The 22,598-nt window shown below is 41.3% G+C and overlaps 1 protein-coding gene across 4 annotated transcripts in view; it reads right to left on the minus strand.

The window, feature by feature from the left end:
* The window catches only part of cobl (cordon-bleu WH2 repeat protein), a 53,597-nt gene that overhangs the window by 7,645 nt on the left and 23,354 nt on the right, over nucleotides 1–22,598 (minus strand). For 3 of the 4 annotated variants that reach the window (XM_041942974.1, XM_041942973.1, XM_041942976.1), the window contains 4 exons: nucleotides 20,061–20,243; nucleotides 9,087–9,696; nucleotides 5,226–5,384; nucleotides 1,390–1,711 (listed from right to left, as the gene is read on the minus strand). In XM_041942974.1, coding sequence (XP_041798908.1) covers nucleotides 1,390–1,711; nucleotides 5,226–5,384; nucleotides 9,087–9,696; nucleotides 20,061–20,243 — 1,274 coding nt within the window. The remainder of the gene's footprint in view (nucleotides 1–1,389; nucleotides 1,712–5,225; nucleotides 5,385–9,086; nucleotides 9,697–20,060; nucleotides 20,244–22,598) is intronic. The other variant, XM_041942975.1, reaches the window with a different exon arrangement.

Genomic DNA, 22,598 nt, shown 5'->3' on the forward strand with positions numbered 1-22,598 from the left:
GCACACGCAGAGTCCCAAAACATTTGTAATGCAAAAAAAAGATCAAAAAGAAGACATCTGTGAATAGTGGCAGCCATATAACAGCACTACCCAGACTCCAGAATATGTGTTAACAGTCACCCAGACACCAGCAAACAGATGTTATGAACTGCTTATTTGATGCTGTTGTTACATCCAGCAGTGTTCCCGTTACTAATCTGCCACAGAAACCAAAAGGCTAAATGCAGTTCAGTAGTAGACGAAAGAAAACAAATGTGTTAGTTTTAAATATTTTGTGCTTGTTCAAAGTTGAATTGTATTTTTACTGGAGCCTGCTGGCTTTGAAACATGCAGCTGTAAAGATATTATTACCACAGTTTAAACTTCCTTCACTCGCTTCAAGGGTTCAACAGAGCATTCTCATGAGTTACTGGCGTATTAGCCATAACAAATTGCATCAAGAAGGCCAAACCAAATAGAGCTTGTCTTCTAAGAGACTTGGACTGGGGCTCTTTTCCTCAACGATTCTGAGAACAGGGTTATAGTGCTTTCCTGGAATACTGAGGGGCCAGCAACATCAGGCCAGGCCCTGGATTCATAGAGTTTCTCTGATTAAGAGCATCAATCCCGGGTCCCTGGTCTGGGAACATTACCATACACATTTCACAACAACTTAAAAGGCGAAAAGTGATCTGGGGCCGCACTCTTTTTCCACAAAGGCCTTTGAATAGGGGCCTAGAGTCATAACTATGAAAGCCCAGCACTAAAAGTTGAGGGTGCCAGCTTTGGCTACAGCTCAAATATAACACATGGTGGGAACTGCTCTTGGTTTATTACTGCTGGCAGTGGCATAGTTAAAAACTGTGGGGACTTCTATGGCTTGCTGAAATAGTGATGGTTCACTATCCAGGTGAAAATACAGGTGTGATACTAAACTTGATCGCCAAAGAAAGCCAAGAATCTAACTAATAATTTTCGTGCAGGTGTTAGTTATCAGTGGTTAGGCTGGCTCAAATCAACAGCAAGGTGAATGGCATGTGCACTATATTGCCTGCCAGGAAACCAGGATCTACTGAAATGGATTTCAAAATAAAAGGTGACAGCAAAGATTTAATGTAGAATATGGGTAGGCATCGAAAACAAACAGTGGGAAGCATATGGCAAGAGAGATAAATAATTAAGGTAGACACTGTAAATAATTCATATTATCTTGAGGGCAAAGCAGATGTTTCAGTGTGCTTCACCATCTTGAATGAGACTTTCATCATCTTGATGGCCAAATATCACAAATTAGGTAAACATCAAGTCACAGCAAATGCTAATCAACTTCATTCAATTTCCCTCCCTCACTTTTGTTCCTCCCTATTCCCAGGCTTCCTCTTTCTGTGATTTCCATGACTTCCTCTCTACCTGTGCCTTGATCCCCAGGTGGCACAGCCCTCATCGCTGTCACTGGAATTGTCCCGCACTGGTCCCAGCAGTCTCTCTCCTCCGCCTCCGCTACTCCCATCCAGGGACAAACTCCCATCTGGGGACGTGGGTTGGGTGTCAGATGGAGAGCTGACCATGCCTGAGTCCTCGCCCTCTGTCATGCCCTCAGAGGCGGCGTAACCCTGGTCGGGGAGGCTGCTGCCACCGCTGCTGCTTCCCAAGGACATGGTCTCCTCTTCGGGTGTTTCAGTTTCTGGTTTCTGGCCACTGGCTGTGGAGCTCTTCATGGAGTGGAGCCAAGCTGGAAGAGGACAGGAAGGTCTTAGCATCAGTATTGGGTATTATCACTGTCCTTTAAGAATGTTAGCAACTGTTAGCAGCAACTTCAAGCACCAAATCAAAGGCCTATGGTTGTTGAAACTAAAGGACTGAGCCTGTATTGGAGTAAAAAATATATTTGTCAAAGACACAGAGGCCTCAGGTTTTTTACTCATGCCATGCATTAACTCTAACGCCTTATTTCTTTTTCTAAAATCCACAAACCTCCAAGGCATTTGATACCTGAGAAAACACTGAGAAAAACAACACGACAAATCATCCTTCAAGTTATTTGTTTGAAAAGAAACACAGGATGCAGAGCATGAAGAGCAAGAAATGGAAGAGGAGGGAAAAAAAACAGAGGAAGTATTTACGTTAGTTTCAAAATTCATTCTGACACCACACACACACAAACCAGGAAACACAAGCCAAATATACAAACGCAAGCCCGGACCACAACCACTTGTGGCTTGATAAAACAGCTTTAATGATGTGTGGGTGGATTTACTGTAAACAAACCCTTTTAATTAGATTTTTACAGTACTGTTTTAGGTTCCAGTGAAAGATAGTATTGCTTCATACCCTCTCATCTCTTTAGCACAGTCATGCTCTGGTCAGTCCTGTGGGTTTTGAAGAACTTATTTAGTCTGTCACTGATCTCATTGAACTCTAGGCCAAGAGAATAAAAATCAATGTACCATTTGTTAGGTTTTCAGCAGCCTGGCCAGCATGCACAGCACTGGGAACTCAACAGGGGATTCTTTAAAATGGGTTTAACAGTGAGTGACCTTGTTTATAATACCATGTGTCTGTGAGTCTGTGCATGCATTTGGGCATTCATTGTGCTCCATTATATCTTCCTATGTGCTTGTGTGTGTGTGTGTGTGTGTGTGTGTGCGCAGGCCTGTCAGTTTTGGGCCTGGTCCTAATGGTGTGGAGAGAACAGTCAGTTCCAGGAGATGTGGTGATGACTCACAGGGCTGTCCTCCCAGCTCCTTCCCAGCAACAGCTTAGTCATGCCAGCAACAGCCACAATCAGCACACACACACATGCAGAGACAAGTGCCCATATACACACGCTGTCTTCCGCTCTCATTTGTTTACACACACACATACGTATACACTCGTATCATAAACACACAAGTTAGCGTTCACGCATAGTTCCAAACCTCCAAATCGAGACGACCTTAGGCACATGCTTCAAAGCCAAACAAAGTGTACCAGGCAAATCAATACTGTGACGTGCTTTTTGTCAAAATCTGACCTTCCATGCACAATCCCAAACCAAAGTCCTTGAATCTTGTCTTCAACTGTTTAATTGAAAAACGTCTTTCAAACATATTTTAACGTTGTACACAACACAGATTTCCTTCACAGGTAAGTGTTTGTTCATTACGACAACTCCACAGGTTCAAAACGTACACATTCTCTTACAAGGCTACACATTTGCACCATGACTCAATGGCTTAAAAGAGGATAAATTATATTTTATATAAAACTGGATTACTGTAAAATGAAATGAGTTACTAATACAAAAACCAAACGAGCCAAACGTTGATGACCATTGTCTCAAAAATTCTACTTTGTGATTCTGTGACACCACAATAGATGCATTGATATGATACACAACAAGTAATATGATAAAAACAAGGGCTCCATTCCCTTGACAGGCACCACACAAAAAGCATATCTCACATATGTGTAATAATACAATGCTTATAATTGTAAACAAGTTGTTTCTATGACACAGTCTTGCCTTCAGGCCAGGTTTATTGCAGTTTGTCAGCCAAAGATACATATACTAAACTCTGCTCTGAACCCCAAACAATTAACCCCTTTTTCACATAGGATGTCACAACAAAGAGGTAATTTTGGATATCTACCCATCATTTAAATCAAGCTGTGAAACATTCATGCATCTACAAGCTTTCACAATAATAATAATAAAAGTTTTACAACAAATGACTGTAGTGTCATTGTCTTTCCTAGGTAGACTGTTATGAGCTCTTCTCAGAAAGAGGTCTTTTATTTTACACGCTTGTCTCTCACATACATGAGGCACCACTACCAAAAGCATCACATCATGTCATTGATTGATCACCCTTTCTGTGATACTGCCAAAGGCAGCATGCATTCAGCTCTCACATTTCAAAACCAAACCACAACACCCGGCAGAGAGAAACATACGCTGTCCAACTATTGATCTGCAGATATCACATCACCAAAATATTGGCTGATAGATATCACATGGCCTTGCCTCATAGCCTCATTTCAGCATGTCACCCATCAATCACAGAGTAACTGATACGTCCAGGGTTTAGCTCATCTGTCGTTACATAGTCCTCTGACCACATTCTGCTTTTAACTCAGCTTTGAACTTGTGCATAATCATGAACAACCAGCGAATCAAGTTGAAATGCAAAGCCACCAACAGTATATACATACATTTGTGAAAAAAAAAAGAAAAAAAAAGCATTGGTTAAAGAGTGAAACTAGAGAGCAAGACTTGCTTTCACCTCTGCAGCATTTTGTGTCCTCAGCAGAAACAAATATGAACCATTACACAGACAGATGTGACTCCTGCGAGGTTCTCTGACACCAAGTGAAAGCAAGTGATAGAACTGATATGATTAAAATTATGATAGCAATGAGACCATGAAAACAAACACAGTACAGAAGAAACAGGAGAAAATATCTTTAAAGAATGAGAGGAGGGTGGTGAACGTCAGAGAAGGGCCAAGACGACGCAAAGGGAACTGATGAAAACAGACAGTCGGACGAAGGGAGAGTCAAGCCAGAGAGAGACTTCAGGAGTGTTTGGAGCGTAGACGCACAGGCCCACAGCAGTACACTACAGAGTAGGGTGCAGGGTGGGGGGAGAAAACAAGAGAAGAGATTTGAGATTGACAGATCATGACTAGCCCATTTGGTAGGGTAGGTGATGAAAACAGCATCCAGAGAAAAACCTAGAAGTAAAGACAGAGATTGAAGAGAACAAACAGTGAAAGAAAAACAATAGTGTTTTCACCATCTAGCCGAGAATACACAGAGAAACACACAATGGCTTTCATAGCACAGCTCAGTATCACTCGACAATGGCTATCTAATATAGTCCCGGTGTACGGTATAAATGCAACAAAAAGGCACTCCAGTTGATTGGTGTTGACCCCTGTCCTGACCTTTTGGACCCAGAAGAAATAACATGGCTTACAGGTTGACATTTATAGATATGAAGCACCTTGACCTCACATGGACCCAGTATCACTTACTGTAACAACCCAGCTGCTCAGGTCATGATGGAAAGATTGAGATGGAAAGCATGTGAGTGCAGTATTAACATGCACGCACATGCGCACAAAAAGGTTTGGCAGGAAGGATAGTTGCAAAAATACAAACTCTGATTGGGACTAAAGTTAGAAAACCAGGAGAGCAGCTTCTAGGAAAGAGAAGAACGACCCAGAGTGAAGGAAAGGGAGAGCAGTCCATCTGGAACCTACACAGGGGAGCTGTATCCTCCGCCTCCACGGGACTCTTTGGGGAGTTGCTTTCTGTGGGCTCAATGGGAGGGGAGGATGGGGTGGGGGGTAAGACAAGCTGTGGGGGCTCCCAGGCCGGGGAACGACGAGGTTTTGGTGGCGCTGGATGATCAGCGGTCCCTGCAGGAGAAATAGCATGCAGGCAGGGCAGGCACTGATGGTGATGTGACACAAACATCGTACATGCAAACTTCTTATCAAACAGACAAAAAAACATTAAGTAATTATCAGGGTATTTTGAAAATGTCTTCTGTTTTTTTGTGCTCCATTTCTTGTTATTCAAACTGTGGCTTCCTTATCTTTGGATTTTCTGGTGATGAAGTTTGAGTTTCTGTGGGCAGAACTCCCTCCTTTGTCTACTGAGCCATGGGTGCTATCACTGTTAAAGCACTGTAAGATAGAGTTTACAGTGCATTCATTTGTTTGGGTTTATACATTTGCTCTTGTGGAATTTCACCATTTACCTGATGATCTAGTGGAGGACCTGACCATGGCAACAAAGTTCTGTAGAATATCAGCTGAAGTTTCAAGAAAAGGGAAAAGTAAAACCTTGAATAAGAATAAATGTGTGCCAAGAGTGGCACTGTTGTTTTATTTCTTCACTGTTTACTCTGCCACTGCCAAAGTAGCTGTTAAATTTTAAATCATACGTACATTTTTTGGAATCAGAGTCATTATGACATTTACAATTTATACATTTTCAAATCTGACAGATCTGAGATGGCTTTGCAGCTGTATCAGCCGTGACAGCCAGCTTAGCACTTTGAAACTAGATGCCTAGCTTTTGTATTACTATGCAGGTATAATTAAAAGTAAAGTAAGTCTAATTATGTTGATATTAAAATGTTACATATGATAATTACTTAAAGAGTAAATCCCAGATTTAGGTTTAGCATCCAATAACACTGCCACATTCTGACATTTCATCCCAATTTCATGCCAAAAATGGGTGCTAAGGGACGTGATTTAAGAAAACAATGTGGATGCTAACATAAGAGGAGGCAGTAAGAAAGGAAATAGAGCAGTTGAGCACAGCGGTGTTATATATGCAGACTATGATACACAAAGCCGATGGGCAATGCTAGCAGAACCGTGGACTGACAGGTAGGACAAATTCAATCTGGATAACATATTGGGTTGTAGGGGCAACCTAGGCGGCCTAAACGTCCTTTTAGGACTAGTGATGCATCAGCGTGGTGCGTCTTAGTCAGCAGGTGCTGTCGCAGTGCTACTTTATTGTGTTTACTCTGCTGTCGGCAATAAGAAGGAGCTGAAACAGTATGCAGGGCTGAGATGATAAACTGCACCATCATAACCTTGACAGCTTCTGGAACACACACACACACACAAACACAGGCACAAGCATACACATAAAGAAACCCCCCCAAAAATTTCACTCAACAGTTTGATCTCATTCTCTTCCTCTCATATTATTGTTGCTGTGTTTTACTTAGTAAGCACACAAAGACACACACTGTACTGATGCCTGATGTAGTTGCACTAAATAACAGTCTGATTTATGTGGATGCAGGCTCAAAAACAGTAGTACTATGTCACTTTGTCAGTGTTGATTTAATTTAAAGAAGAAACACTGATCTACCCTGGCCCTCTGCATCGAGCTGAAGCGGTGGTTAAACAAATATGAATATATTATACATATGCTCATGTTGTATTTAACTGTTTCCCAAATCCAAAGAAAATTATTGATGCTTAACATACAACACACACACTAACACACCCATGCCTGCACAAGTGTATACACAGACATTTTAAGCATTGACAGTACAATAAAATGTGAAGTGCTGTGGAAAATATTATGATATCAGGCACCAGATAAAATAATGGCATAAAACCAAAATTAAAAAAAGAAAAGAAAAAACTTCTTACTTTTAATTTAAGGGTTTGCAACTCCACCTCTGTTTATTTAGAATTAGATATATTTATCACAACGCACACACAGTTGACAGTTTGACATATACATAAATTCTGCTTAAGTGAAAGAATAAATCAAAACTATAAAAATTTAAGACCAACTGAAACCCAATAAATGTACTGTGTACATTTCTGTCTCTGCCTATACAAGCATTGGGGCACCACCCACCACCCGGGTGTAGCTGTCTAGCCCTAACGTGTATACCAGCTATTCCGTCACTGTCAAATATGTACCGTTCCTGTACAACGAAGTGCAGCTATCAGGCTGCACTGAAGAACATTTTGTTTACCGTCACAGCATGTGAAAAGTTGATGTCGAGGTTGTGTGTAGGACAAAAAGGACTGTTGGGGAGAATTTGGCTTTTGGAATAAAACTTTTTTTTACTAGAAATAGACATTTTGACTCGGCGAAACCTTTCTAAGATTGAAAATAGGGAGAGAGTCAAAGCAAAAGAGAAGAGAGGTGGTGATGTACTGTGAGCAGTGTCAGGCTAGAGAAAAAGAGAAGCAGCTAGCTCTATAAACGTATTAATGATCCTGGTGCTGTCTCTTCTATCCTAACTAATGTACTAACCTCCTCATACGTCATTCTTCTCTTGCTTTCATCTGCCTGTTCCTCAGTCTCCTCTCCTTAAACCCCCCCAGTTCCCTCGTTTCTACCTTGCTACCCTGTCATCCGGCTGCCAAACCCTTCCCATGCTCCTCTCTCTGAACTTCATTCTGGTACCCTCACCTTTCTCATCCCTTTTTCTGAGGTCTACGGCTCTCTCATCTATGCCCCTGTCAGACGAGACAGCCCGCTGCCGCAATCTCACTTTGCTCCTGAGAAAGATCTACTTTATATAAAGATCAATACGAGGCCAGCTAAAGTTCAAGTAGACACTGTTTAAGTCTATGATGGATCTGTCCGTCTTTGTATCTGCCAGCTTTGAAGGTTTGTGTGCACGGCTGTGTGCATACGAGAGAGAGCGATAAAGAGGGGGATGGAGAAAGAGAAAGAAGGGAAAAAAGAGGGAAAGATTGGACGACTGTGAGGGATTGATAAGTGCAGACGAGAGACAAGGACTGTATTGTCTCATGAGCTATGATGAAAACCAGCTCCCCTAGTTCCTGTACTTCAACCGTGACATGCATGTGTACACGCACGCACACACACACAGTCTTTCACCAGGTTATATACGTCCTTCTTGACAGTTTAAGTTTCAGACGTTGCAGCAGTGTGACAGCTCAGTCCTGCAGGGCAGATATTCAGTCACTTTCTAACAAGCAGAAAACCTCTACAGGCAAATTCGGACTGTCTCGCATCTTTAACCTACAGAGAGAGTGCTTACCATCACTGTCAAGAGTTCAGTGATCAACAACAAAGTGCATTTTCTTTGATGAACGTAAGTGTTTGGTGTACCGTGGTGCAAAAATGTGACATGGCAGTTGGTTTAAATCAAATTAACAGAGTAATTAATGGAGGATATTAAAACGAAGAATGATATATGTCATAATGATACGCAAATACAACAGGTAGATCTCATTACAGCTTCATTGCCTGTGGTGCTGTGTCTGCTTTATCTTTAAAAATATCTTAAGCTGTCATTTGGCATTATTCCTGCTGCCAATGTGCTGTGCAGTGTTGGCGTCTCTGTCTTTAATTCATGAAGAAGTAGTCTGCCAGCTGAAGGATGTTAGACAATTACTAGAATAAAATAGGTTGTGTCATCACTATCAAGGAAAAAACACCTGATAATTATAGTGTTTTTGCTGAATGTGTGGTCTTAGGAGAAGATAAATATTGACTTATTTTTTTCTAATTGGTGATGCATTTATACTCTGCTGTTTGTAAAGTCTGTGTCAGGTGCTGGTTTATGCGTGTCATCGTGCCATTTTATAGATATTTACCCATTGCGCTGTGTCTGTTGTTCTCCACTTCATCCAGTTTCAGGTTCAGGGCCGACTCAGTCTCCGACCTGGAGCTCCTGGCAGAGGTTGCCTCTTGATTTAATTTGGCAGCCAGGCTGCTGGCCTTTTCCGATGCCTCCACCCTGCTGCTGGAGCTTTTTGTAGGGGGTTGGACCTGCACAGACCCGTTCACTGTGCTGCTGGTGAGGCTGCTGCATTGGGAACCGGTCTGGTCTAGGTCAACATCTGAGTCGTCAAGGCTGTGGCTGAGTTCAGAGCTGGAATCCTGGACAGCCAGGCTGTCGGTGGTGCTGCTGCTTGGGGTCGGGGAGCTGGGGGTTGGGTTGGCAGCGCACACAGGTGGAGGTTTTACTGCTGTTTTCATGGGGGCTGGTTTTACTGTTTGCGTTACCACAGTGGTCGCAGAGACAACGGTTGACTGCGCCACCTTGGTACGTAAGGCTGGGGCAGGTGTTTCAATAGCGTGGCTATCGGAGATGGGAGTGCCAGACGCTGAAGTGTCATCGGGGCCTGGGGTGATGGAAGCTGGGGTCGGAGGAGGGGCTGGAGCCTTTCTTTTTCTCTGCTGGCTTTCGGAGCCAAGGCCCACCTGATAGAAAATAAGTGAGAAAAAAGGAGAGAGACAGTAGAAAGTTAATTTAGGTGCAGCACCTTGCGCATATGTGTGTGTGTGCGTACGTGTGTGTGTGGTCTAACCATAAATCAGCCTGTCTACCAAGACTGAAGTGGAGTTTACTACTGAGTAATTAAATCAAGTGGAGTTCTGGCAGAGTGCTCAAATCCATCAGAGTGCCAACATTCCTTTTAAATTATCCTACAACAAGACATGTAACGTCTCACTGTGATACAGTTAATTTGATGCAGTGTGAGAGTACATATTGGTACTGTTCTGTGTAACTTACTGTGGTGCTTCTCCTAATTATTCAAGGGGACATCAACCATACTTCAAACGTAATGCTGTCTTGCAAAATTACTCATAATACTGAATCACTCATCACTTCAGGTGAGGTAACAGCTGTTTTTAGGGAAATGATGTGATTTCTTCAGTGTGTGTGTATGTGTATGTCAAAAGCACTCTGTCAATTCAGCTCAAAAACACAATAATTGGCAGGGTATGCCTTCAGTCACTTGGGCATGAACTCAATGGTAGGAAAAAAATAAAATGATATCAAGTGACATTCAGCTCAGAGAGAACAAGTGGTTCAGCAGGAATCTGTCAATGGGTGTTTCACAACATAAGTACTGTTTCATTTTTTTCAGAATGACTGTAACGGAAAGAAAAAGAATAAATCCAGACTGCTTTGAGATACAACCTTGCAGGAGAGGAAGAGACAGAGATACGTTTTTTTTTTTTTTAAAAAAAAAGGGGGAGATGACAAACTAATGATTGGGAAATTCTGTTTTCTTCCACAGGGAGATGAGACTATTCACACCCTCTTGTGCAAGTTGATCTCACTCTCTGTGAACTCAGTTTTCTAAGAATCAATTTAAAAGTGCTGTGGGCAGGTTTCAACAGTGTAGATGTCCTTCTTTCTAAAAAATCCCAATTACTGCTGCTGCGTTCAACTTTTCTTCACTGTGAAACTCAACAGAGAACATGCCCGGAGCTGCATGTAGCGTTGCATCATGCAGCAGGACAAGAGCGAGATCAGGCCACCTTGCCTTTCTGCAGGCAAACTGGGTTCACACATGTGAACTCAATGAACTCACTGCATGGCATGCTATAGAAATCCAAATGGCCCCCCAACTGGTTGTCTTTCTCTTACTTGGGCTCCCGCTTCTCTCCCACTCTGGCATTCATACATACATGAATACAGACATACCAGTGGATGTGGGCCAAAGTTGAAGCTGAAATGGATGACTGACTTGCCTATGAAGATAGGTGGGTGTGGGTGTGTGTGTGTGTGTGTGTGTGTGTGCGCGCGTGTGCGTGCGTGCATGTGTGAGAGTATGTTTATGTGTGTGTTCCCTGCAGAGTGAAACATAAGACTGCTGCCAAGCCATGCTCTGAAAGAAAAAGAGCCATGGCCACAACACACGCATGCACATGCGCGCACACACTCTCACATATGCACACAAGTACACACACATGAGAAGGAACAGTATATCTCATATCTCAGGCCGAGCCGGGTGTATGGATTAGGGAGTTGTTAAGGGTTGCAGGGTTAAGTGTGTGCTGCTCTCATGGGCTTATTGGCGCCATGACTGGGAACGCAGCATGTACTTAAGATTGTTGGAGACTGAAGCCAAGACTCAAGACTCTGCAGTATACCACATTCAAGGTCACACTATACATTAAGTTAAGCTGGCTGTATAATATGGTCATGTATACACTGCGTTTATGTGCGTTGTTTACTAATTTTACATTTGCAGCTGCCTGTTCAAACTCATGTTAGATAGAGGAGAATTGCTTTGAAAAAAAACTCATATCATCTCAATTCATCAGCTACGCTTGTATTGCTGCAAGCTACAGGCAGGATCTGGCTTCTGCTCATGTCTCAAGTCAACCTTGTGTCATGACATCACAAGTCAAATCACAACAAAGCAAAGGACGGTGAGAGTATCAAGTGGATTCTCAAGTCCTGACGCCGTAAGTACATTCAAGTCATGTTGCATCAAATCACACGCAGAAACAATGTCAAATGAAATCACTGTGAAGCTGAGTGATGAGTTCACTACAGAGCATTTCTTTCACATTATACTGTGAAAGACGCAGATAACATCACTACATGTGAATACGCAGAGATGATGAAAAAAGTGATTAATTCTTAATGAGACGAACATTCAGAAGTTAAAGTCCTTAATTATCACACAGAGTCCGATACATGGATCATATTCTGGTGTATTAAATATCTGCAGGGCTTCTTCAGTGTTTTTCTTAGTTCACTCTTACTTCAAGAAACACAATCAAAAAGTCAATTTATTCCTGATGATTCAGAAAGGATGTAGGGACGTCATCTAATTATCTGACTTCCTCGTTTCCATACCAATGTGATTTTGTTTGGTCTACAATAACTCCACAAACAAGAGAAGTTGATTAGAGCTATTCAAAGCTTTCATGTTCTCTGCAGTGTTTCTGTCTCTGAATCGTGACTGAAGATTGCTTAAATCTGTTATTGAGGGAGATAAGCTCTGCTGTAAAAATGCTGTAGTTTTGTTAACTTATATAATAGCACAACTAAACTAAAATGTGGAGGAGAAAATGAAACAAATACAGACCAGAGTCTCTCCCACCGATCTCAGCCGGTCAGGATGAAGCACTACATAAATAACAGTGCGCATATCCTAAACAAGCAGTTAATATCTACCAAAATGCATCTTTGTTTTAACACATTCTGATGATTTTTCTGCTCATTTGGTTTTGTATGGGCTTTGATTACAGAACAATTGAGAAACAACACAACATATGTGGACGTGGGTATATTAAAGGGGAATGCGCCTTTACACAAAAGCTCATGGAAGGCCATGCCAGGACAGTCTGGTGTGTCCATTAAATTTTCCACTCCTTGGTTTGAGAGGCGAAGGGCCCCATGTTGGAGCATGTTGATCAGATAGGGCCACCCATGGAGGCTTCAACCTGTTGCGTGACCATTCATCAGTTGTTTCGAAGGACTCTTGATGGGTGAGGGGCTTTGTGACAGAGCAACATTACAGCGCTAATGTGGAATGTGAAATGATGTATGTGTGTGTATGAAAGGGGGTTACACTGTATATGTGTGCGCTTGTGCATATCAGCATGCATGAGAACATTCAAAATTCACGCGTGTGCACAAATGCATGTGTGTGTATGTGCGTGTCAGAGATAATAATAGCGGCTGACCTGTCTCAACACCGGGGGCCATGAGGTCAAAAACATCCTAACAGTAAGCTGGAGGACAGTTAGCGTGTGTTGGGGTTATTGTGTATATGTGTGTTATAATGAATGTATGTGCGGGGGTGCGAGATGTATGACGAAAAGAGTTTGATGTTAAAAGTCTTAACAATGGGGGGCGTAGAAGAGGCTAGCTAAGGATAAGGAGGCACATGGCTGACCCAGTTCTATTGTCATGTACTTTGTCCTACTAACCCACTGAAACATAATGTTTTCTTCCCCTTTTCCCAACATTTACAGACATGTTCATATACACAGTTTTGGGTTGGGGGTTAAAGGAACAAGAGAAGAGTATAGCAGCAGTAGTGAGCAGTTTTTTCACAGTAAACACTGTGCTTTTGCGAATGAAAAGGTTGGTTTTCTGTAGGAAACACTGCAGCACAGTAGCTATTAATGTAGATATTTAGGTGCACTAATCACTATAATAATAGTCTGTTAATTGTTTTTCTCACTAATCAAAAAATTCTCACAATTTAAATAGCTGGAAAAAAGCACATTTTTACCATTTTTCCTTGACAAATTACTTTAATGATTAATCTGTCATCAATTACTCAACTATTCACTTCAACACTAATAAATCTAAAACAAATAAATAGTTATTAGATTACATATAGACTGTCTAATATGTAAATACTTAAATTATTTAAACATACACTCCACTGCAACGGCCATACTGCACATTCTGTTTACCTCGGAGGTAAAAAAAAAAGAAATACAAGGTAAACAGACTACATTTATATGCCATGTTTCCCAGATTGCTTTCTAATTATCAGCAACAGATCAGTGATTATCTCTTTAAAACTGTAAATTATACTGATAATTTGCTTGCTACAAATCCTCACATACTTACAGGAATCCTAACATACACACACAGACACACACAAATACTTGTACTTCTATACTTGTGAGGCTCCTCATTAACACAATGCATTCCTTAGCCCCTTACCCTAATCTTAACCATCATAACTAAATGCCTAACCCTAACCTAAACCTAATTCTAACCTAACCCTTAAACCAAGTCTAAAAATCTCATTCCAACAATGTCCTCACTCTGCTGGTTAAAACTTGTTCCGGTCCCCACTATGTAGCAAGTACAGGTAAAGACACACACACACACTCAGATACAGTCACAAACGGTTTGAGACTGACACAAACATACATTCGCTTCATTTGTTTGTCCCATCTGTCCTGGCTGATCTCATACACAAGATGTTTTGACAGCTTCAAGTGCAAACAGATCCTGCCCTACATACGCTGCATGGCAGGGTGACGTGTTCCCCTATTCCAGGCCCCTAACTCACACTTTCACAATCTTCAAGGTCAGTGTTTAAGAATAGACAGCTTACAGTGCCTTCCTACAGTACACTTCAGTCAGCACCACAAGACCAAGCAGACATACAGTACACAGGACACATTGTGCATTAATATAAATCATATTTTTTGTTGGAGTCTGCATGCATATGGAAAAAGGAAAAATTCAAGAACAGCATAAGATTAAATGGGATAAAAAATGATGTACTGATTAGCTGACAACTGCAATGTGTGTCAAAAGCTGCTTTTTCCACTGCATTACAGAATTCAACTTGCACTCTATATATCTAATAACGTTCAGTACACAGAGAGACAAAAAACAATAGGACTGATGATTATGTGCATCAAATCTTGAGTATATTCAGAGACTATTTAGAACTCCTTCAGAATATGTGGGGAGATACAGTGGAACCATGTAGCAAATGGCTAAATCCATCCAAACCTTCATTGGTATCTCACATCAGGAACACCCTGGCTACCTTCTTTCTGTCTTTGCACCGTGTTTCGTACTTTTACCCTCACTTGTTTTATTCACTTGTTCTCTCGCAGACTCTTATCTGAACGAGGCAAAGCCCATTTAACCACAACCACAACAGGGACTAACAGCAATCAAACCCAACAGCAGTATGGCCAACCTGTTGTTAAGTGGGGGGTGTATTCAATGGGTGAAGCTGTGACCAGTCGACAAGTATTGTAAAAGAGACAAAACAGAGGGTGTGCAGCAAAAGAAAAGCTGATATGAAGGGGGAACAAAAAAATGGAAAGGATAAAAGACAGCTGGATAGCAAAACAAAGACGAAAAGCCGAGCAAAGAAAGAGAAACCCTTACAGAAACGCTCATTACTGAACACAGATCCAATAGCAACTTGTGTTTTGTCTGGCCGACTGAACCACAACTGTGCATTAGAGCAGATTAAAGTTAGCTACCGTTGTGGACAACTACGGGACTGATGGATGGCTGTGAAAAACAAGCCTCCTCCTGCTGCCAACTCGCTATTTTCACAGAGTGACAGATCGTCAGGAAGAAAAACATAGCCAGCTCGATCAATCAAGAAGCCACACAGACACAGGCAAGAATGCAGCATGCACAAAAGCTAATTCATGCAATTAAGTGTGGACATGTGAGAACAGTTTTGGAAAGAAAGAAAGAAAGTCCCAACTGCCATATTGTTTGACATGCATGCACAACTGAATACATACAATGCACACACATGCCCACACACATGTCCAGACTGCTGTCCCGAAAACAAAAACATGTAGTTTGGACCAAACAGGAAACACATTAAGGAAATCTAAAAACTATACCACAAACCGCCATAATTAAAATCTGCCAGAATCATTAACAATTAACAATCTTTGTCATTTCAGACAACTAGATTTCCCTTGAGGAATCTAATCTCATACTGTTGCAGTGTGTATAGCATATGCCGTGTTTCTGCTACCATGGTTCATTTGTGGTCTTTCAACTGAAAGACAGTCATCAAATTTGATTTCTCACATAAGGGTTCACTCTCAGCAAACAGATGTGATGTGAATTATGACTTTCTCCAAATGTTTTTCCCCTCCCCTCTGGCTTGTATTGCCCTTCCCTGGCTTCAGATTTCACAAGAAACTCTGCTGTGGAGAACAAAATGCAGTTTTGTATTGGACCTTGTCTGATTGGCTACATTATGAAGCTGTTTTTACCAGGTCTACATACATGTAATGCTCCCCATCACTTCATTTCTGGGCAGTCCAGGGAGGTCGGTGAGTTATTAGTCCAGTCAGAGACAGAAAGGCAAATCAAATTTGCTTTGTGATTTGATGACAGGAGTTCAAAAATGTCAGCTGCAATGGATTATGGGGGCGGTGAAAGTGCATTACAACCTGAAAGATTCTATTTTAGAGCATCTGTTAACTTTTTTACCAGACAGCCTGCTTACAGCGACCGATCCTATAACTCCTTCACCTTCTGCTCTTTAACGCTGCTTGTCCTCTGTTGAACCTTTCCCCCGGTGCTGTCCTCCTTCTGCAAGGTGAGGGTGGTGCTAAGGGCCAACCAGATTTCATGCTGTACTGCATTTTGAAATATGATCCCAACGCTCATACATTGTTAATGGTGCACGAGCCAAATGCACACATGTAAAACCCTTATAAGACCTGATGTTACCTTACTTTGACTTTCTGTCTCTTTCTGTGACCCTCTAAGTCAGTCAGTTTCTCTCTTTTGCTGTTTATCCTCTCTCACTCTTCAGTTGCTCCGCCTTGTTCTTTCAGTCTTTCCTGCACACACAACACAGGAGCACAAATGCACTAACTCCAGAAGCACCCTCTGTGACTGAGCAGTGAAGCAGAAAGCTCAGAATTTTTCTGAACTCCCTTATCACAAGAGGCGATGTAGACATGGCTTCCTTTCCAAACCACAATAACAGATTGCCTATCACTGCTGGAAAAAAAACCCAAAAACAAGGTTGTGCTTCTCTGAACTCAATGTTCCAAAACACAATTTAAGTGCTGTCTCTCATAAAGACAGACGCAGGTTGTTGATTGTTAAGCTGAAGAAACAAAACTGTAAACTCGACTCCACGAAGACTCCAGTGAAATGTGAAAACATCTGATTCTCCTGCAGTCATCTGCTTTTAGTGCAGTTGCTATTCCCATTCTCACTACTGTATATAAGCACCCAGTCTCTCAGACATAGAAACAGGTCGACAATCCACTTTCATTACCATGCATGAAATGTTAAAGTTCTCTTTTCAACACATCAGTCCATTCAGCATTCTGTACAAAACTGTATAACAACCATGTATGAATGATAAGATACCGTGCTGTTACTGGTCACTCATTCAAACAGACCGTCTTGTTCAGAACAGCAGTTGCACAAGTGTTTCTCTTTTAAGCAACACTAATTCAAGCATGTCAGAATGCATTTTCAAAAGGTCTATTATTTTTTTTGTTCTACCAGCTGTAGAACAAAAAACAGTGCGGTGCTCAGCTAAGTAGATTGATAGCCTTACAAGCAGTGCTCAAAAACTCATTTAAAGAAAATTGTAACGAACATAAAATAGCCTTTAAGTCCAAACAAGCACCTCCATATGAAAACTGTATGGGCCAAGTGTTTACCCAAGTTTACATTACAGTTATGTCTCAGGTATTTAGCTCTTCCACACTACTTGCTTAGGGCACCAACATTGGAAACGTGAAAGCAAGTGAGTGCAAGTTATATATAGCAAAATTTCTACTTATCCTAAAGTGATAATAAGAGACACAAAGGTTGTCCTAAAATGTGGCCCAGAATTTGACCCGTATATCCACAGCTGGCTATGAAGAGATTGTGACCCTCCTAATTTTGTCAATGATGTTAATCTACGTTCCTACTATGATTTAAATGACCACCATTAGTGATCTCTGCCTCTCCAAAGGCTGTTTGAAGAATTTAGCTTCGTTATAACAATCTCATCATCCATATATCTTATATTATGATGTCAATGCCCATTACTGTGTCTTGTAAGTCATAATCAGTTGACCACCTAAGCTTGTCCAGCACAGAGGGAGGTCTATAATAAGGACAGTCATCATAGAGAGCTGTCCTCAGATAACCTGCTATTATGTGCCTGATCCTCCTCCATCTCAAACACACACATACACACACACACTCTCATATTGTACTGTATATACAGATGGTATCTATATAAGGAGGTGTAGACAGTAACACAAAGCAGCATGCAGCAGAATTGAGAGAGTGTTTTAGTGCATGACAAGTCTGAGTCAGCACAATCCAACAAATATAAAAAAATACAACAAAAAAGTGCACGTTTAGTGATAAATTGTGTGTGAGTTCTGCCAGGCGAGCTGGCCTAGTTCCAGCCCATCCCTTGTGGACAAACCTGTATCTGAGCTATTATGTTTTAAGAGTATTGCGTGACATCTGTTTTCACTGGAGCTGGAACTTTTTGAAGATGATCCTCTGCGGACAAGCTAAACTTTTCCTAGAGTAGCTTCATACTGCCTCCAGCAACTACAATTCCAAATATCATGTAAATGTGAAAGTACAACTTGGATTATGATTGTGATATGATTTGATTTGACAGGCAAAATTGTTCCAAAGATCCGAGTCATGCAGGGCTCTTTAATGCCAATGCCCCTGAGAAACTATCCTGATAAAACCTGGCTGCTGTGAGATCCTTCACTGTCATGAAACTAAATCCTTTCTAATCACATTCAAACAAACACAGGCCAGGCATGCTGCTAATCTCTGAACACCTAACACCTCTGTTGTGCCCTCAGGTGACACTGGCTAATCACATATGTGCATATGTACCTTACGAAGCAATATCCAACTATCAATCAATCAATAATTTAAACTTCCCATCCACTCATTCATCCATCCATCAATAAATTAGAGACCGCATAAACGTTACAAATGCACATGAAATCAACATATAAGTTCCACTTATATTACATACTTGTTGCTTTTCTGCTATTCCTGCATAAGGAACCGAACTGTTGATAAGACAAGCAGAACACACTGACAGCCTGTGTTCAATCTCTCTGCTCAAAAAGCAACACTCGAAAACAGAGAGGCCAAACATGAGAAGCATCCTGCACCACAGCATGACCTTGCAATGCCTAAACAGAATATACATGAGACTTTGTGTTCAGACAGGATAACAGTTCAGAGAAGGCATAAGAGCGAGATGGAGAAATCTATTATTAGACCAGTCATCAAGTCCTCGGATGACCTTCATAACTCCTGTTGTGTGCAGCTGCCCTTGTGACTCCCGGTGGTGTCTCAGCTCTGGTGTCGGTCATAACTCCTAATCTGACAGGCGGACAGATAAATTACTGTCTCCTTCTACATAACTACAATTTACAGCACTAAAAGCGATCACAACAGGTATCAGGAACTTCTTGAGAGTCACAATGCACTGCAAAAACGAAAGAACAAGCATCTACGATTAAGTTAAAATGAGTACCGTAAAGGAAGAACACATTCAGAATTTCAGCTGGCAATGAAAACTAACCATACATATTAAGCAGCCATATTCATGGATACCTCCTCAAACTGGTAGCTACGTAGTTGTTAAGCTTACTCTACTATTATAAACACAAGTGGACAGATATCTGCTGTGGGGATACACTTGAACTGGAATGTATCATGATTTGTGTTTTTGTGTCATTTAATTACTGTATATATAATAAATGCATGTTTTCAATGCTTAGCTTAATACAAATCCTTAAGAACAAGGATCTAGTAACTCACTATCCCCACCACACAACATTTCTCACAAACGGTTTCTGCTCCTCTATGCACACTTTCGTTAATTAAGCTGAAGAGGATAACACCGTTCTCCCTGCTGTCCTGAGAGCAAAATTTCCTCTCGAAAACATCCATCAAGAACACCGGCTCCTCCACATAAACAAAACTTGTTATCAGTGGGAGGGAGGAAGGATGTTCGTTGCTAAACAACATTTCCCAGCATGCTGCCATACACACTATAATGAGACTGCGGGGAGCTGTTGCTCTAATGTAGACGATACAGGTCACTCTGACCTTGAGGAGCTGAATCTCAGGCCAAAACACCCAGAGGAGAGGCTGCATCACGCACACTGCAGCTCTCAGATGAACTACGTCAGGTCAATCCTGAGAGCTCAGGGATTCAGATATTTTACATAATAGGATAACTGAAATGTTCCATGGAGGCTCTGTTTTCCAGTCTGTGGCATCATTTCATCAATGTGTCTAAATCTGACAAACACACAAATTCAACACAGCCCTTCTATGTCCTCACCTGATAGCCCTCCGAGCTACTGTGTCCCATGGTGGGTGTTGGGGACCCGGGAAGTGCTGGGGCCCTCCTCTTCTTGGTGTCAGCCTTGGGAGACATCTTTGTAATGTTCATGACTGACTGAGACTGGCCCAAGGTGTTGGGCCGATCTTCTACACTGGGGACCCTTGACGCTGTGGACAGACCCTGGGGGTGATGTCAAAAATAAAGGCAGTGAGGTCAGATATATATATATATATATATATATATATATATATATATGTGTGTGTGTGTGTGTGTGTGTATATATATACATATATACATACATATATACACACACACACACACACACATATATATATATATATATATATATATGTATGTTTGCATACAATAAATGTACAAGAGCTTTAACCCTGTAAGGCCAGTTTTAGCTATACTAACAAAAAAAATTGTTACAACAAACTCATCTTCCTTATAGCTTATATTATGATGTCAATGACCTTCAGTTGTCTAGTAAGTCACAAGAAACCAAAGAACAACAAAACAAACAGAATCCAGATCAAAAACGTATTTCTTGGCCTGCGGTCTAAATGAATTTAACTGAAAACTGTTATGATATCCTGCGAACTAACAAACAAAATTGTTGACAGGACTCAATCAATATCAATGGCAGTGTTAATTTCAAGGGTTGATTTTAGGCTTAAAACTGACAACTGTGTTATGAATATATATTTCATATCTGGATGATTTCAGAGGGAGATCCCCATCACTCTCATTTACAGCATATTCACATTTTAAACATGAAAAACAACTACACATGCACAAAACATGCATCCATGCACACATTTCTGAAATTGAAGTCCATTTTTCAGTCTCAATAATATATCTGACCAAGTTGAAAGTGCAAGCGCATTTTCAAAGGGTGGCTGCGCCTGACAAAACCATTGGAACAAAAAATGGTTTTCAACATCTGATCAAAGAGAGCCCAAAGTGCTCCTGAAAAACTGAATCTCCCCATGGCTCAGCTTGGTACAGAGCCTTGGCACAACGGGGGTACCAAACCAAGGCGCACACCCCCATGATTCAAGAAAAGAAAAGTGTTTAAAAGCAGATTAATTGATGCGTTCAGACAATGCCGGGATACAGCATAAAAGCAGAGCAAAAAGGAACATAAAGTTCAGGTCATTAGAATTAATTGGACCCAAGGTTAGAACATCTCACAGTGGGGAAGGATGGGAAAAGAACAGTGCTACTGAAAAAAGGCCATGAGGAGAGCAGTCCAGCAGGCACTTCAGCAGCTTCTTTCACATCGGGAGCATTTCACATTTGTGGAAAATGTGTTTTAACTGCATGCAAAACACAATTTTATTGCGGAATCTGTCTCCTCACACCGACCTTAAAGAGACAGAGAGGTCGCAGAATGCATTTATACTTATATATTATATTTATACTTTATATTATCATTTGCCACATATATTAAGCCTTAGTAAAGAAATGCAGGAGTAAAAAACATTCAACACGAACATGAAAGAAGTTAACATTACCAGTACAACCTAAGCTTACAGCAGAAAAAAGATGATGATGATATAAAATATTAAACCAAAATATTCAGTCAGTTCTTCACTGTGCTGTGTGACTGACAGGGGTAAGAGCAGGGCAAGGGGGGGGGGGGCTAGATGGCAGATGGAGGCTGACAGAACAAAAAAGAAGTGTTGGAAGTGAAGGATTGATGCGATTTCCATTTGGAATCCTAAAAAAAGCTTGTTGTCTCCTCACCAAAATATAATGTTCAAAGCAAGAAATTCACATGAACTCAGTTTGACTTTTTCACCTGCTCTCTTCTACTCCTTCCCTCTGGTAAACAATCTGAAAACTGTCAAAACAGTGAGAGACGAAAATATAACAAACATACTGCAGCGTTCATAATAACAAAGTGCATAACTTAAAAGGAGCTGACTGAACTTGCGCACAACATCTGCATTAGGAACATGACTCACATAATGTATCTCTCAGGAATACCTTTCAGTGCTTAAAAAAACTGATGCTACTACACAACACGCACCCAAACGTGAAAATGTCACAACCTCCAGTGGCCTATCAAAACGTCAGAACCCCTCCCTGCTAATCACAGTGAAAGAGGAGAATTCTCCTGCTTTGAACAAGGACAAGGTGATCTTCTCGAATGTATAACACGCACGACAAGTGCGAAATTAATGACAACTTGCAGTTTTTCTATATATTTAGAAGACTTGCAGGCTTAGCTAAATACATGTGATTGAGACTAGATGAAATAAAGAAAAGATGATAATTTTTGGGTGTATGACAAGGAACTTAAGGAATAATTTAACACTGGGCTGAAAAGTAGTGTTTCACTGCCCTCTCTGGTTGAAAGCTTCATGTTTGTTTCACCTCAGACCACACCCAGCATCACCACTGGTTCAGTGTGGTTGGGTGCGGTCAGGAGTGTGTACTTTTGCACCTCTAACCACACCCAACGGTGATGTCATGGTGTACTGATACACCCTTTAGTACACCACTACATCACTGCAGCAAGGTCAA

The sequence above is a fragment of the Chelmon rostratus genome, chromosome 8 (genome assembly GCF_017976325.1).
Source record: "Chelmon rostratus isolate fCheRos1 chromosome 8, fCheRos1.pri, whole genome shotgun sequence".
NCBI lineage: Eukaryota > Metazoa > Chordata > Actinopteri > Chaetodontiformes > Chaetodontidae > Chelmon > Chelmon rostratus.